Source organism: Scomber japonicus, chromosome 4 (genome assembly GCF_027409825.1).
Source record: "Scomber japonicus isolate fScoJap1 chromosome 4, fScoJap1.pri, whole genome shotgun sequence".
Lineage (NCBI taxonomy): Eukaryota > Metazoa > Chordata > Actinopteri > Scombriformes > Scombridae > Scomber > Scomber japonicus.
Window position 1 is genome coordinate 34752854 of NC_070581.1, and position 16593 is coordinate 34769446.

At 41.1% G+C, this 16593-nt stretch overlaps 1 protein-coding gene across 1 annotated transcript; it reads left to right on the forward strand.

Moving 5' to 3' along the window:
* The first annotated feature begins 3398 nt into the window (after positions 1–3398).
* On the forward strand, positions 3399–13071 carry LOC128357301 (ADP-ribosylation factor-like protein 8A). The gene is made up of 7 exons (XM_053317621.1): positions 3399–3758; positions 6781–6861; positions 7074–7147; positions 7765–7858; positions 10303–10370; positions 12109–12179; positions 12961–13071. Exons 1-7 carry the CDS (start codon positions 3636–3638, stop codon positions 13011–13013), a joined length of 564 nt encoding a protein of 187 aa, XP_053173596.1. The 5' UTR covers positions 3399–3635; the 3' UTR covers positions 13014–13071.
* Positions 13072–16593: the final 3522 nt, after the last annotated feature.

A 16593-nucleotide genomic window follows, 5' to 3' on the forward strand; every position in this document is an offset into this window, starting at 1 on the left:
GAACACACGGCAGACATTACTAACAGAACCCAGAAGAACACACGGCAGACATTACTCACAGAACCCAGAAGAACACACGGCAGACATTACTAACAGAACCCAGAAGAACACACGGCAGACATTACTAACAGAACCAAGAAGAACACACGGCAGACATTACTAACAGAACCCAGAAGAACACACAGCAGACATTACTAACAGAACCCAGAAGAACACACAGCAGACATTACTAACAGAACCCAGAAGAACACACGGCAGACATTACTCACAGAACCCAGAAGAACACACGGCAGACATTACTAACAGAACCCAGAAGAACACACGGCAGACATTACTAACAGAACCCAGAAGAACACACGGCAGACATTACTAACAGAACCCAGAAGAACACACGGCAGACATTACTAACAGAACCCAGAAGAACACACGGCAGACATTACTAACAGAACCCAGAAGAACACACGGCAGACATTACTAACAGAACCCAGAAGAACACACGGCAGACATTACTAACAGAACCCAGAAGAACACACAGCAGACATTACTAACCGAACCCAGAGACAGAAACAACAGAACATAAACGAACACCAGCAGCAGAACCCAAAGAACTGATGCTGTAACTGATGGAGAACTTTTATTCTGGACTGAGAGCCTCTGTGAACAGATGGAACCAAGTAGAAAAAAACACAAGAAAACAAAATATTAATATTTGAAGAAATCAAGTAAAATAAAGTTATTATTTAGCTGGAATGTGTGCTTCAACTTATTTGAAAGACCACTTGCTGCGGGGGGAAGAGGGCGGGGGGTGGGGGGTGGGGGGGCTAAGTCAGAGCTGAGTCTGTCTGAATGAAGCCTCACAGTGATTTCAAAGCTATGTAGTTCGATCCGGTTTCATGCACTCTCATTGGCTTTTCCTCCTTTCCACCTTCATTTGGGCAGGTCTGAACACAGCTATCGTACACAGAGACCCTTTAGAGGAAGTAGTCTTGGTTTGATCGTGGTGGTCAGTCCTCTATCAGACCAACAACAACGCTTCAAGTTAGTGCTAAACAGCTCCCGTAACCAGGACTAACAACCAACATCATTATCTTTATGGTATTTGGGTCGGTCTTCTTCCTGTGTTTACGCTCTTGCTCCGCCCCTTCGACACATCTGACCAATGAGAGACGAAAACATTCCCACCTGGCTCTTAGTGATGCTGTATCGGTTTGCTTTTTTCCTGTTTGATGACAGATATATATGATGTGTGTACAACTACACCTCCTTGTAAAGTGATATCCCACCCAAACGCTATCATTTGAACTGTATTATAATAATAATAATAATAATATAACATTTTTATTGTATTAAGACCCACAAGGCTCTCCACTGGTGTGTGTGTGTGGCTTCAGGAACAGATGAGAAGCAGCTGTGGAAAGTGAGTACATTTACAAGTACCCTACTTAAGTACAATTTCTAGATACCCGTACTTTACTTTAATATTTCCATTTGATGCTACTTAATACTACCACTCTATGTACAACAACATGAGGTTATAACACACAGTTAAATGTGCATAAAAGGTGGGTGAGTATTTTTATGTAAAGTCCATTATTCATGTTAAAACTCATAAATGTACTTGGTATCATCCTCACCAACATGTCCAGCCTCATATCTACAGTGACTGGTCCTAATGGCTTCAGCTTAGTGCCATTGTGCTCTCAGCTGTCTAACTACCTTCTGTTAAACTGGTTCCACCGGTCTTTGCAATAGCCACTAATTAGCAACCTCTCTGGTATGAGACACTTGAATTTGGTACTGAGAAAAAAAAAGACCTGAATCTGAGTCAGGTCACCTGATCTGTTTTACCAAAGAGAGCAACATGGATTCAGTATGAATTTGTGTGTGAGTGTAAAAGTAATAATCAGGCGAATAGTTAACATAACATCATAAACAATACAAATAATCACATGAAACTAAGAATTAAATTAAGATTTTGATCATGAGAGGAGGGGCCAAATAGTGCCAGCCACATTTTATAAAACACATCTCCCACTGGCCCAGACTGAAAGCGCTGCTGGTGGAGGTTGAACACGGTGTCAGACGTTATCAGATTCTGTTTGTCACTGTGTTTCCTGTAACGCTGCCATCCGTGGTTGGGGTCTGGGCTTATGGGTGAGGTTTTGGTTAGCCATTGCAGAGCTGAGTGGTCGGGGTTTGGACTGCAGGTTGGTTTCAGCTGAGGGGGAAACACAAATTAATGGGTAAACCAAACTTGGTACAACAGCAGTGGATTCCAGCTGAGTTTAGTATCAGTGCCTTTAGCTGAATGCAGTATGGTACTTTACTGCTGTGTCTGCATCAAAGTCAAGACTCTGGGGTGCAGTACAGTATGTGTCTGTTTACCGTCAAATTACATAACACAGTTCCTCTTTCCCCTTTTTTCTCTCTATGTCAGTTTTAATTTTAACTTCTGTATTTTTTATTGAAAGAAACATTTCCTCTAAGAATTGAGTGTTGATAAGGCTGAATGATCCATTTCAATTATGTAAATGTAACTTCTCACTGTGGATTCATAAATATCCTACATGGTGTATCCAATGTATGATAAATAATTATGTGACAATGTTATGTACAGAAAGGCTGTAACGGTATAATATTATGATAATATATGAATTCTTTTTAGATAAGATTGTAGTTTTCCAAGAGAAGTTATAATATTTTGCAAATTATGTTAAAATTTTACAGGTAAAGTACTTTGAGAAGTTGTGATTTTATGATGTAAACTTGTTATTTTACTAGAAAATGTGACATTGTAAGAACGAAGTTTATTGTTGTTATTTTAAGAGAAAGGCAAATAAAGGTTTCAAAAAAATGTATCTTTCCTTATAGTGGCCCAAAAGTGTGTTACAAATAAAATGTATTATTATTATTCATTTATGTTAACAAGAAAAAGTGAACATATTACTCCGGTTTTAGCCTCACTGGCTCCCGGTGTCTGTTAGAAGATTTTAAGGTTCATTTACTTGTTTTTAAAGCTCTGGGTGGTTTGGGAACGGCCTACATCTGAGACTCTGTCGTTTTATAATCACTCAACCAGAAGTACCACTGTTTTGACAGACCGGGGTTTTTATTGTGAAAGGATTGACGGGGAGTTCCGCTGTCTTGACGGGCTGGGTTTTTTTTTTTATTATGAAAGGATTAACCGGAAATACCGCTGTCTTGACGAACCGGGTTTTATTATGAAAGGCTTATCCGGAAGTACCACTGTCTTGACGGACCGGGTTTTATTATGAAACGCTTAACCGGAAGTTCCGCTGTTTTGACGGATCGGGTTTTATTATGAAAAGTTTGACCGTAAGTTCCGCTCTCTTAGCCGATCCGGTTTTATTGTGAAAGTCTTGACCGGAAGCTGTCTGTCGGGCTGGGTGTAAAAAGGCGCAGCTAGTAAACACCACAGAAACACAGCGCGGACATTAAAGCCGGTAAACATCCCCCCGGGTCCCTGTAACGCCACTCGGTGTCCTCCGGTCTCCCGTTACCGTCCGTGGTTGTCACGGAGACTGTCGGCGTCTAGAAAACACAGCCGGGGCGTTAGCTGTTAGCCACCTAGCAGCCCGCAGCTAGCCGTTAGCATTAGCAGCAGGAGCACAAAGATGATCGCGTTGATCAACAAGCTGCTGGACTGGTTCAAGGCGCTCTTCTGGAAGGAGGAGATGGAGCTCACCCTGGTGGGGCTGCAGTACTCCGGGAAGACCACCTTCGTGAACGTGATAGCGGTAAGATCCCCCCCACCCCCCCAAAAAAATGAAGCCAGCTGTCAGTGTTAGCATCTGGCTGCGTCCATTGTTGTCCTGCAGCGCTGAGGTCAGCCGGTAGAGGAAGAGGAAGATGAAGATGAAGGGTTTTTAGGTGTTGTAGCGGTGTGACCTCCATGATGTCTTGCTGCAAATGTCTGGTTTGTGATTTGACGTGTTGGGTTAGGGTGTGATGGCTCTACCTGAGACATTTTATCACAGGTAAGTGTGTGATCAGCAGGATGACAAGGGTGGGGAGGGGGGCTGGTGGGGGGGCCGGGAGGAAGGAAGAGGAAGAGGAAGAGGAAGATGAAGGGTCTTTTTTTTTAAATAGCAGATGAGTGTTGTAGCGGTGTGACCTCCATGATGTCTTGCTGCAAATGTCCGGTGTGTGATTTGACGTGTTGGGTTTGGGTGTGATACCTCCACCTGAGATATTGTGTCACAGGTAAGTGTTGTATCAGCTGGATGAGCAGGTTGGGGAGGGGGCAGGTGGTGGGGGGGCCGTGAGGAAGAGGAGGAGGAAGATGAAGGGTCTTTTTTTTAAACAGCAGATGAGTGTTCTAGGTTAGTGACCTGCATGATGGCCTGAGCCTGGTGTGTAACCTGCACCTGAGACATTAATATCACAGGTAAGTTATGACCAGGGTGGGGACAGGAACCCCCCCCCCCCCAGGCTCCTGACAGAGTGACCTTCCCTCTGGTACATGTTGGGGTGGATAATGGATAATGAGTTGTTAGTTCTTTAAAATAAAATTGCTTCACTTAAACATTTGGTTCTCATGTAGCGTTCTGTGCAGAGCAGCAAATTTTACTGCTGACAATTCAGTCAAAACCAGCTGGCTTACTGTTGTACTTATTTTTCTCTCCTAATTGCAGATGCAATGTTTTTTACTTTACTGTAGTACAGTTAGAGGTACTAGTACTTTACTGTAGTACAGTTAGAGGTACTAGTACTTTACTGTAGTACAGTTAGAGGTACTAGTACTCTACTGTAGTACAGTTTGAGGTACTAGTACTTTACTGTAGCACAGTTAGAGGTACTAGTACTTTACTGTAGTACAGTTAGAGGTACTAGTACTTTACTGCAGTACAGTTAGAGGTACTAGTACTTTACTGTAGTACAGTTAGAGGTACTAGTACTTTACTCTAGTACAGTTAAAGGTATTAGTACTTTACTGTAGTACAGTTAGAGGTACTAGTACTTTAATATAACAAGCTTTTAAACGCTGCGAGCCTTCAACATGACTGAGTAACATGATGTGTGTGTTTATACTACATCACTATAATACTGCAATACTTTTACTGTAATACTGCATACTACATCACTATAATACTGCAGTACTTTTACTATAATACTGCACACTAGATCACTATAATACTGCAGTACTTTTACTATAATACTGCACACTAGATCACTATAATACTGCAGTACTTTTACTGTAATACTGCATACTACACCACTATAATACTGCAGTACTTTTACTGTAATACTGCATACTACATCACTATAATACTGCAGTACTTTTACTGTAATACTGCATACTACATCACTATAATACTGCAGTACTTTTACTATAATACTGCATACTAGATCACTATAATACTGCAGTACTTTTACTATAATACTGCACACTAGATCACTATAATACTGCAGTACTTTTACTGTAATACTGCATACTACACCACTATAATACTGCAGTACTTTTACTGTAATACTGCATACTACATCACTATAATACTGCAGTACTTTTACTGTAATACTGCATACTACATCACTCATAATACTGCAGTACTTTTACTGTAATACTGCATACTACATCACTATAATACTGCAGTACTTTTACTGTAATACTGCATACTACATCACTATAATACTGCAGTACTTTTACTGTAATACTGCATACTACATCACTATAATACTGCAGTACTTTTACTGTAATACTGCATACTACATCACTATAATACTGCAGTACTTTTACTGTAATACTGCATACTACATCACTATAATACTGCAGTACTTTTACTGTAATACTGCATACTACATCACTATAATACTGCAGTACTTTTACTGTAATACTGCATACTACATCACTCATAATACTGCAGTACTTTTACTGTAATACTACATACTACATCACTATAATACTGCAGTACTTTTACTGTAATACTGCATACTACATCACTATAATACTGCAGTACTTTTACTGTAATACTGCATACTACATCACTATAATACTGCAGTACTTTTACTGTAATACTGCATACTACATCACTATAATACTGCAGTACTTTTACTGTAATACTGCATACTACATCACTATAATACTGCAGTAAATGATCAGATTATACTTTTAAAGCTTAAGAGTTTTTACTACAAATATGTGTCTTAATCAAAAAACATAATTAGCAGAGAAAATATAATTGTATATTCTTAGTGTGTCAAACATGTTCAATCAGTGATCAATTAATCTATAATCTATAATTCATCCTTCGGTCTTCTGTTGGGATTCAGTCATAACAGACAACACTGTGAATCTATTTTAAACTGTTACATTTACACGTTTTTATTGTTTAAAGTGAGATTTTAAAGATAAAAGCTACAAGAGAAACCTTCCTGCTACCGTCTCAGATTCACGAGCAGCTGTTTCTGTTGATTGAGTCTGATGTTAATGTGTTTGGAGGATTTTCTGGTTGTCAGACCGTCTGCGTGGAAAATGCTGAGTCGGGTAAAAACTCAGTTTATCATTTTAATCTTTTCTTTATTGAGGTTTGACAGCAGAGAGATGACAGGAAATGACTTCATGCACTTTATTGTTTCTCCTTCTAACATACAAATCAATATTTATAGACCAGTGATCAGATGATGGTTTACTGCTGCTGTGTTAGTGACACCGGTGTGTGTGTGTGTGTGTGTGTGTGTGTGTGTGTCTGTGTGTGTGTGTGTGTGTGTGTCTGTGTCTGTGTGTGTGTCTGTGTGTGTCTGTGTGTGTGTGTGTTGCAGTCGGGGCAGTTCAGTGAAGACATGATTCCCACCGTTGGATTCAACATGAGGAAGATCACCAAGGGCAACGTCACCATCAAGGTTGGTAATTCCACTTCCTGTCTGCAGCACACACATATCATCATGTATGGATAATAATAATATTTTAATTTATTGTGTCATTAATGTTGTTATATTTATTCTGCTTAATAATAATCGGAGGGGCTTTGAAGAGACGTGGCTCCATTTCTAGACTTTATTAATGTTTCCTGGTGTCTGTGATGTTTCTGACTTCTCCGTCTGTCTGATTCCAGTTGTGGGACATCGGCGGTCAGCCTCGCTTCAGAAGCATGTGGGAGCGTTACTGTCGGGGAGTCAGCGCTATCGTGTAAGTCCTGGTTTCCTAAACTGTGGTAACTGACCCCTGAACAGGTCGCCAGGGTGTCTGTGATGGGTCCAAACAGCCCAGAGAGATGAAAGACTGTCAGTGAATCTAATATCTGATGATTGTTGAGAGTTTTTTGGGTGAGCAGCAGACAGGTTGTTTACATGTGAAGTTCAGATGTTGTAAAATGATAGCGACGGACTGTTGAGCTTTTTATTGAGTCCAGTTCAGCAGGACAGAGCGTGACAGGAAGGGAGGAGGCTTCATAAACTGTTTAACATTCAGCAGGTCAATAAAAAGACAGCTGACGAGTTAATACACAAAGTTAAATTAAAGTTTTGATGATAGTTATTAATTCACTTCACTTTAATGACTTTAAAGCTAAACTAGAGGAGGTCATGGTCCATAGTTCAGAGGAGAGAAGGCACAGAAACAGTGTGTCCTGTGTGGTTGGTTGTGTTAGAGCTCCACCCAGAGGATGAACGCTGTAACTGCAGGTGAACCGGCTGATGTGTGATGTGTGTGTGTGTGTGTGTGTGTGTGTGTGTGTGTGTGTGTGTGTGTGTGTGTGTGTGTGTGTGTGTGTGTGTGTGTGTGTGTGTGTATGTTTCTCTCTGCAGCTACATGGTGGACGCAGCAGATCCAGAGAAGATCGAAGCCTCTAAGAATGAACTCCACAACCTGCTGGACAAACCGCAGCTGCAGGGAATCCCTGTGAGTACCAACCAGAGCAGACAGCGAGAACCGCAGGGGAATAACAGGAGAACATCAATAGAACATCAGTAAAACATCAGTAGAACATTAGTGTAATATCAGTAGAACATCAGTAGAACATCAGTAAAACATCAGTAGAACATCACTAGAACATCAGTGAAATATCAGTAGAACATCACTAGAACATCACTAGAACATCAGTGAAATATCAGTAGAACATTAGTGTAATATCAGTAGAACATCAGTAGAACATCACTAGAACATCAGTGAAATATCAGTAGAACATTAGTGAGATATCAGTAGAACATTAGTGAAATATCAGTAGAACATCAGTGAAATATCAGTAGAACATTAGTGAAATATCAGTAGAACATTAGTAAAATATCAGTAGAACATTAGTGAAATGTCAGTAGAACATTAGTGAAATATCAGTAGAACATTAGTGAAATGTCAGTAGAACATTAGTGAAATATCAGTAGAACATCAGTGAAATATCAGTGAAACATCAGTGAAATGTCAGTAGAACATCAGTAGAACATCAGTAGAACATTAGTGAAATGTCAGTAGAACATTAGTGAAATATCAGTAGAACATTAGTGAAATATCAGTAGAACATTAGTGAAATATCAGTAGAATATCAGTAGAATAACAGTAGAACATCAGTGAAATATCAGTAGAACATTAGTAGAACATCAGTAGAACATTAGTGAAATATCAGTAGAACATTAGTGAAACATCAGTAGAACATTAGTGAAATATCAGTAGAACATCAGTAGAACATCAGTAGAACATTAGTGAAATATCAGTGAAACATCAGTAGAACATCAGTAGAACATCAGTGAAATATCAGTAGAACATCAGTAGAACATCAGTGAAACATCAGTAGAACATTAGTGAAATATCAGTGAAACATCAGTAGAACATCAGTAGAACATTAGTGAAATATCAGTGAAACATCAGTAGAACATCAGTAGAACATCAGTGAAATATCAGTAGAACATTAGTGAAACATCAGTAGAACATCAGTAGAACATCAGTGAAATATCAGTAGAACATTAGTGAAACATCAGTAGAACATTAGTGAAATATCTTTAGGAACATTAGTGAAATATCAGTGAAACATCAGTAGAACATCAGTAGAACATTAGTGAAATATCAGTAGAACATTAGTGAAACATCAGTAGAACATTAGTGAAATATCAGTGAAACATCAGTAGAACATCAGTAGAACATTAGTGAAATATCAGTGAAATATCAGTAGAACATCAGTAGAACATTAGTAAAATATCAGTAGAACATTAGTGAAACATCAGTAGAACATCAGTAGAACATTAGTAAAATATCAGTAGAACATTAGTGAAACATCAGTAGAACATCAGTAGAACATTAGTAAAATATCAGTAGAACATTAGTGAAATATCAGTGAAACATCAGTAGAACATCAGTAGAACATCAGTAGAACATCAGTAGAACATTAGTGAAATATCAGTAGAACATCAGTAGAACATTAGTGAAATATCAGTAGAACATTAGTAGAACATCAGTAGAACATTAGTAGAACATTAGTGAAACATTAGTAGAACATCACTAGAACATCAGTGAAATATCAGTAGAACATTAGTGAAACATCAGTAGAACATTAGTAGAATATCAGTAGAACATTAGTGAAATATCAGTAGAACATTAGTGTAATATCAGTAGAACATCAGTAGAACATTAGTGAAACATCAGTAGAACATCAGTGAAATATCAGTAGAACATCAGTAAAATATCAGTAGAACATCAGTGAAATATCAGTAGAACATTAGTGAAGCATCAGTAGAACATCAGTGAAATATCAGTAGAACATCACTAGAACATTAGTGAAATATCAATAGAACATTAGTGAAATATCAGTAGAACATTAGTGAAATATCAGTAGAACATTAGTGAAATATCAATAGAACATCAGTAGAAAATCAGTAGAACGTCAGTAGAACATTAGTAGAACATTAGTGAAATATCAGTAGAACATCAGTAAAATATCAGTAGAACATTAGTGAAATATCAGTAGAACATCAGTGTAATATCAGTAGAACATCAGTAGAACATTAGTGAAATATCAGTGAAACATTAGTGAAATATCAGTAGAACATCAGTAGAACATTAGTGAAATATCAGTAGAACATCAGTAGAACATCAGGGAAATATCAGTAGAACATTAGTGTAATATCAGTAGAACAACAGTAGAACATCAGTGAAACATCAGTAGAACATCAGTAGAACAGTGAAGTATTACTGAATTATCAAAAAAAAAAAGATTTGATACTATGAGACTACTACTACATCAGTAAAGTAGTTTATGAATGACAGTTTTTGTTCTATGTCTCTTTTAAATAAACTTTGTAGATTTAACTGACGGACGGAGTCGACTGATATCTGATGTTTTTTGTTTGTGTCTCCAGGTTTTGGTTCTGGGTAATAAGAGGGACTTACCAGGAGCTCTGGATGAGAAGGAACTCATAGAGAGGATGTAAGTCAATCAATCAATCTTTATTTATAAAGCACCAAATCACAATAGAGTCATAAGAAGGCTCTTTCCACATAGAGCAGGTGGAGGAGAGAGAGGAAGGAGAGGAGAGAGGAAGGAGAGGAGAGAGGAAGGAGAGGAGAGAGAAGCACATTGAAGGTCCGGGACTGGAATCCGTCATCCGGACGTCTACAGGCCCAGATTACCTGTGAGACCAGAAAGCACAGACAACTCCGGAGAAGAAGTTTAGCTTATTGATGCATTAATAGAACATGAATGTTAATGGATATAGATGGATGGATAGAGAGAGGGAGGAGGAGAGAGGATAGATGGATGGATAGAGAGAGAGAGGGAGGAGGAGAGAGGAGCACAGTGCATCATGGGAGTCCCCCGGCAGTCTAAGCTTATAGCAGCATAAACTAGGAGCTGGAACCCCTAACCCCAACTATCAGCTTTATCACAAAGGAACGTTTGAACGCTTAAATGTAGATAGTGTTCTGCCGCCTGGAACCAATCTGGGAGATGGTTCCACAGGAGAGGAACCTGAGAACTGAAGGCTCTGCCTCCTGTTCTACTTTTAGAGATACTAGGAACCACAAGTAGGCCTGCAGTGTTCTAGTGGGTTCATAAGGTTCTATGAGCTGGGAGCACAGTGTTCTAGTAGGTTCATAAGGTTCTATGAGCTGGGAGCACAGTGTTCTAGTAGGTTCATAAGGTTCTATGAGCTGGGAGCACAGTGTTCTAGTAGGTTCATAAGGTTCTATGAGCTGGGAGCGCAGTGTTCTAGTAGGTTCATAAGGTTCTATGAGCTGGGAGCGCAGTGTTCTAGTAGGTTCATAAGGTTCTATGAGCTGGGAGCACAGTGTTCTAGTAGGTTCATAAGGTTCTATGAGCTGGGAGCGCAGTGTTCTGGTAGGTTCATAAGGTTCTATGAGCTGGGAGCGCAGTGTTCTAGTAGGTTCATAAGGTTCTATGAGCTGGGAGCACAGTGTTCTAGTAGGTTCATAAGGTTCTATGAGCTGGGAGCACAGTGTTCTAGTAGGTTCATAAGGTTCTATGAGCTGGGAGCACAGTGTTCTAGTAGGTTCATAAGGTTCTATGAGCTGGGAGCACAGTGTTCTAGTAGGTTCATAAGGTTCTATGAGCTGGGAGCGCAGTGTTCTGGTAGGTTCATAAGGTTCTATGAGCCTGACCATTGAGAGCTTTGAAGGTGAGGAGAAGGATTTTAAATTCTATTCTAAATTTTACAGGAAGCCAATGCAATGAAGCTGAATGCAGTAATATGATCTCTCTTTCTAGTTTTTGTCAGAACACGAGCAGCTGCGTTCTGGACCAGCTGGAGAGTCTTTAGAGACTTGTTAGGACAGCCTGATAATAATGAATTACAGTGGGACAGATCCTGATCAAATATAACTGCTAGGTTCCTGACAGTGGAGCTGGAGGCAGAGTAACACATGACCGCCACGTGTGACGGAGCGTGATGGAACGGTCGCTGCAGTCGTCACATGCTCTCAATCATTAATCTGAAGACGTTCATCAAATAATGGAGTTTCCTCTCAGATGGGGTTTTATTTTGACATGTTGATCATGTGATGAGTCATGTGATCACATACTTTTGTGTGTGTGTGTGTGTGTGTGTGTGTGCGTGCGTGTGTGTCTGTCTGTGTGTGTGTGTGTGTGTGTGTAAAATGAATGATGTTTTAATTTGAATTGATTGAATGTGTGTTTTTTTTCACATCAGGAATCTGTCAGCCATCCAGGACAGAGAGATCTGCTGTTACTCCATCTCCTGCAAGGAGAAAGACAACATTGGTACGACACACACACACACACACCCATACACACACACACACACACACACACACCCTCGAAGGGTCTGCCGAGTTTTTGCCCTGGTGTGTGTAAACCCAGAGCAGTTCCATATCACTTCAATTTACTGGAATTCAAAACTTTTGTCTCCACACTGGTTGTTTCTACCACTTGTGAGATCCACTTTCTCACACACACACACACACACACGTTAGTTTTTATATCTTAACAGGGAAAGGAAACACACACAGAAATGTGAACAAAGGTCAGTTTGTTTTATTGCACTGAGTTGAGTTTATCGTCACCAGCTATTAACAGTTTAACGTGTGTGGGGGAGGGGGGGGGTAGGGTTAGGGTTAAGGGGGGGGGTTAGGGTAGTTACATAAAAACACTGATGAGAAGCATCTGAACTGTAACCGGTCACATGATACATTCAGTAGCAGGAACATTTCCCGGAGTAAAGTTTGGACTGCTGACGGAAACACAGACAAAAAAACCCAAATCATCCTGCAGGACTGACTCTGCAGAACAACTTCCTGTTGAAATAGAACTTCCTGTTTCTGGGTCATGAGTTCTCTGAGTGTGAAAAGTCAAAGTCCATCTGCAGTCAAACACATTTACATCTAACATACACCACGACAGCAACAACAGCATGCTAGACGGATAAAAAGCAAGAATATTTGTAGCTCAGTCCTTTGTAATATTTAACCCCCCCCCCTCCAAAACCTAACTCCCCCGCCCCCCCCCCTCTTCCATTGTTGTTCACGCTGCTCTCTCTCTGCAGACATCACCCTCCAGTGGTTGATCCAGCACTCCCGGACTAAGAGGAGTTCCTGAGAGCAGACGCCCCTCCCCCAACAGAACAGGCCACGCCCACTCGATCAACCCCACCCCCACCCCACCCTGAAACCCCTACCCCCCCTCCCTTTTCCCCCCCAATCTCTGACTATCCCCCTCCTGTACATCAACCCCATCCACATTAATATCATCCACCACCCGACCTCACGATGCACTGATGCCTCTTTTTGTTTAGTTGGTTTATATAGAAGAGACACACACACACACACACACACACACACACACACACACACACACACACACACACACAGGATAATTCTGATACCACACTACCCATGAGCCTCAGCGTCTGTCTTTGGTCCAGAATAAACCTGCGCTGCACCGTAGCCGAGTCCAGTGGTTTCTATTCTTAGCTCTCATTTACATTCATACAGATTTGAATAAATGCAAAGTTAAAATAAATAGAAGAGTCATAGTAACAGACACACTTTCAAAGGACTCACGGTCGACAGTGTGAAGGTTCAAACCAGCGTAGCGATGTTTTTAGTACTTAATAAGTCAGTTTACCCAAATTACAGAACATATTATCAACTGTTGTCATGGAGACCAGGAAGTGATTTTATCAGCTGATTTAATTTGAAAGCAAAGCTGCAGCCACTGAGCTGACCACAGAGAGTCCAGTCCAGCAGACAGCAGCTCCCCTCCTCAGTCAGTCAGACGGGGGGGGTTGGACTTCAGAGCTGGGGCGGAGGGTCGGAGTCAGGTCCAGATCCGTCAGACGGGGGGGGTTGGACTTCAGAGCTGGGGTGGAGGGTCGGAGTCAGGTCCAGATCCGTCAGACGGGAGGGGTTGGACTTCAGAGCTGGGCGGAGGGTCGGAGTCAGGTCCAGATCCGTCAGACGGGGGGGGTTGGACTTCAGAGCTGGGGCGGAGGGTCGGAGTCAGGTCCAGATCCGTCAGACGGGAGGGGTTGGACTTCAGAGCTGGGCGGAGGGTCGGAGTCAGGTCCAGATCCGTCAGACGGGGGGGGTTGGACTTCAGAGCTGGGGCGGAGGGTCGGAGTCAGGTCCAGATCCGTCAGACGGGGGGGGTTGGACTTCAGAGCTGGGGCGGAGGGTCGGAGTCAGGTCCATATCCGTCAGACGGGGGGGGGGGGGGTTGGACTTCAGAGCTGGGTCGGAGTCAGGTCCAGATCCGTCAGACGGGGGGGGTTGGACTTCAGAGCTGGGGCGGAGGGTCGGAGTCAGGTCCAGATCCGTCAGACGGGGGGGGTTGGACTTCAGCGCTGGGGCGGAGGGTCGGAGTCAGGTCCAGATCCGTCAGACGGGAGGGGTTGGACTTCAGAGCTGGGCGGAGGGTCGGAGTCAGGTCCAGATCCATCAGACGGGGGGGGGTTGGACTTCAGAGCTGGGGCGGAGGGTCGGAGTCAGGTCCAGATCCGTCAGACGGGGGGGGTTGGACTTCAGAGCTGGGGCGGAAGGTCGGAGTCAGTTCCAAATCCGTCAGACGGGGGGGGTTGGACTTCAGAGCTGGGGCGGAGGGTCGGAGTCAGGTCCAGTTCCGTCAGACGGGGGGGGGTTGGACTTCAGAGCTGGGGCCAAAACTTCACAGTGAGTCTATAATGACACATAAATTACAACATATGTTATCAGAAGTCAAACATGGAGGAGTAAGACCAGACGCAGCTGCACGGATCCACATTTTTATAATTGGGGGGGTTTTAAAAAAAACACCAAAAAAAAAACCCTGGGCTTTTTCTAATGATACCAGCTGCAGAAAAGTGGTATCAGTGCATCTATAGATCCACACACACACACACACACCTCCGCCATCTTTATTTTTAAACTGGTGTTTAAAATAAAATCCTTTTTTTTTGTACAGCGATATTGACTTTTAATCATCACCGTAAACGGGGAAAAAAAAGAATGAAAAGAGGAAGAGCTGTTTGTAGAGACACACAGGTAGCATCGTTATAGCTGCTGTGTGGATCTGTACTCTCTGCTGACCCCCCACACCACCACCACCCCTCCCTACCCCCCCCCCCCCATGTCACCTCTTAGCCAGTAAACACAGATTTGCCTTCATCGCCCCCTCTCCTCCTCCTTTCCTCCCTCCATTTCTCCCTGTCTACCTCCACATCTTCCATCCATCCATTCATACCTTCATAATTTCATCATCCTGAGAAACCCCCCCCCCCCCACTCCTCCCCTTCCCCCCCTCGTCTGTTGTAAACTGCTTGTCCTCCTCTGTATTTCCTCTATACTTCCCTTTTATTTTATTTTTGAATGTTTACCCCCCTGCTGCCCCCCCCCCCCCCCCCTTCGCCGGCTCTCTCTCTCTCTCTCTCTCTCTCTCTCCTGCTGAGCGAGGGATTAAAAAAACCTTTTTATTGCACTGTTGATTTTGGTTTTGTAAGATATTAATAATGAGAATAATGTTAATAATCTTCTTATTGTGGCATAACCTGGTCTGTCCAGATTTTAAGGAAGTGGTACTTTAACTGGAGAAGGAGAAATGTTATTGTTTCTGTTCATATCTCTGTAATAAGCTTTTTATTTCATATTCATTTTATATTGTTATTATTTTTTATTGTTGTTTTTTGACTTCATGAGTTCAGTGTTTCCTGGTCTGAGGCGTCTGCTGCTGATTGGACCAGGACTGTCATGTGATCACGTGCTACGTTTACTCGCTCGCATCATGTCAGATTTTAAAAAGACAAATTATTATTTTTAATTTAAAATCTACCACAACTCTCAGATCAGATTTACTTCATCACATAATGATATTTATGCAAGTAGAACCGCTGACTAAGAGGTTTTCATTCATCGTTCACTCGCCGCTGAACGTGGTGCTTTTAATGTTTAAATACAACTTTTGGGATCTTTTCTTTTTTTCATTTTAATGTGAAGGTCACAAAAATAATTTAATAGTTCTAACAAAGGAACATTTGTCCTATTTGGCCTTTCGTACTTTCTCACAGAAAATGTCCACATCCTGTTTTTAATTAACACTAGATGGCAACAAAATATGGAAGTTTGTGGCTTTATAGTAGTGACATAAAATAATTTAATCAGATTGAAGATTTATTTGTGTGCATGTGGTGTATGACAACATTAAAGTCCAAAGTCCAATTTTCATTGTTGTGCTTGAAAATGTATTATTATACTACCAGTATGAAAATAAAAATGAAGAACTCCCTTTACTCAAAATGACTCCGTTAAAAGAAGTGAATATTAAATTGTCAGAAAACTGGAAATTAAGGTTTTGAACGATGTCCTAATTGGGATATTTCAAAATAAAATAAATGTTTCTCATGTTGAATTTGATTGTAATGAACAGATTTCAGAAAGGACGACTTACAGTATATAATGATTCTTTACATTTACATTAAAATAATGATTCAATCAGCACATAATTACAAATGTAGTTATTTTCATTTATGTTCTAGTTTCAGTCGGCCTTTGTTCACCCCTTTCAAAATAAAAGTTAACAGTTGAGCTCATAATTAATTTCATATTATTACTATGGTATTTGTTAGTGGATGTTTTTCTGTATATTTTTATTTTATTTTAGCATTTTCATGATTTATATTAATGATTTCTTTTTTATTATTTCACCA

Bases quoted from the DNA above. Each gene is read 5' to 3' on its own strand.
- LOC128357301 (XM_053317621.1), top strand. From the start codon at position 3,636: ATGATCGCGTTGATCAACAAGCTGCTGGACTGGTTCAAGGCGCTCTTC. The intron at 6,862-7,073 runs GTTGGTAATTCC...GTCTGATTCCAG, and splicing joins AGGGCAACGTCACCATCAAG to TTGTGGGACATCGGCGGTCA. The intron at 12,180-12,960 runs GTACGACACACA...CTCTCTCTGCAG, and splicing joins CAAGGAGAAAGACAACATTG to ACATCACCCTCCAGTGGTTG.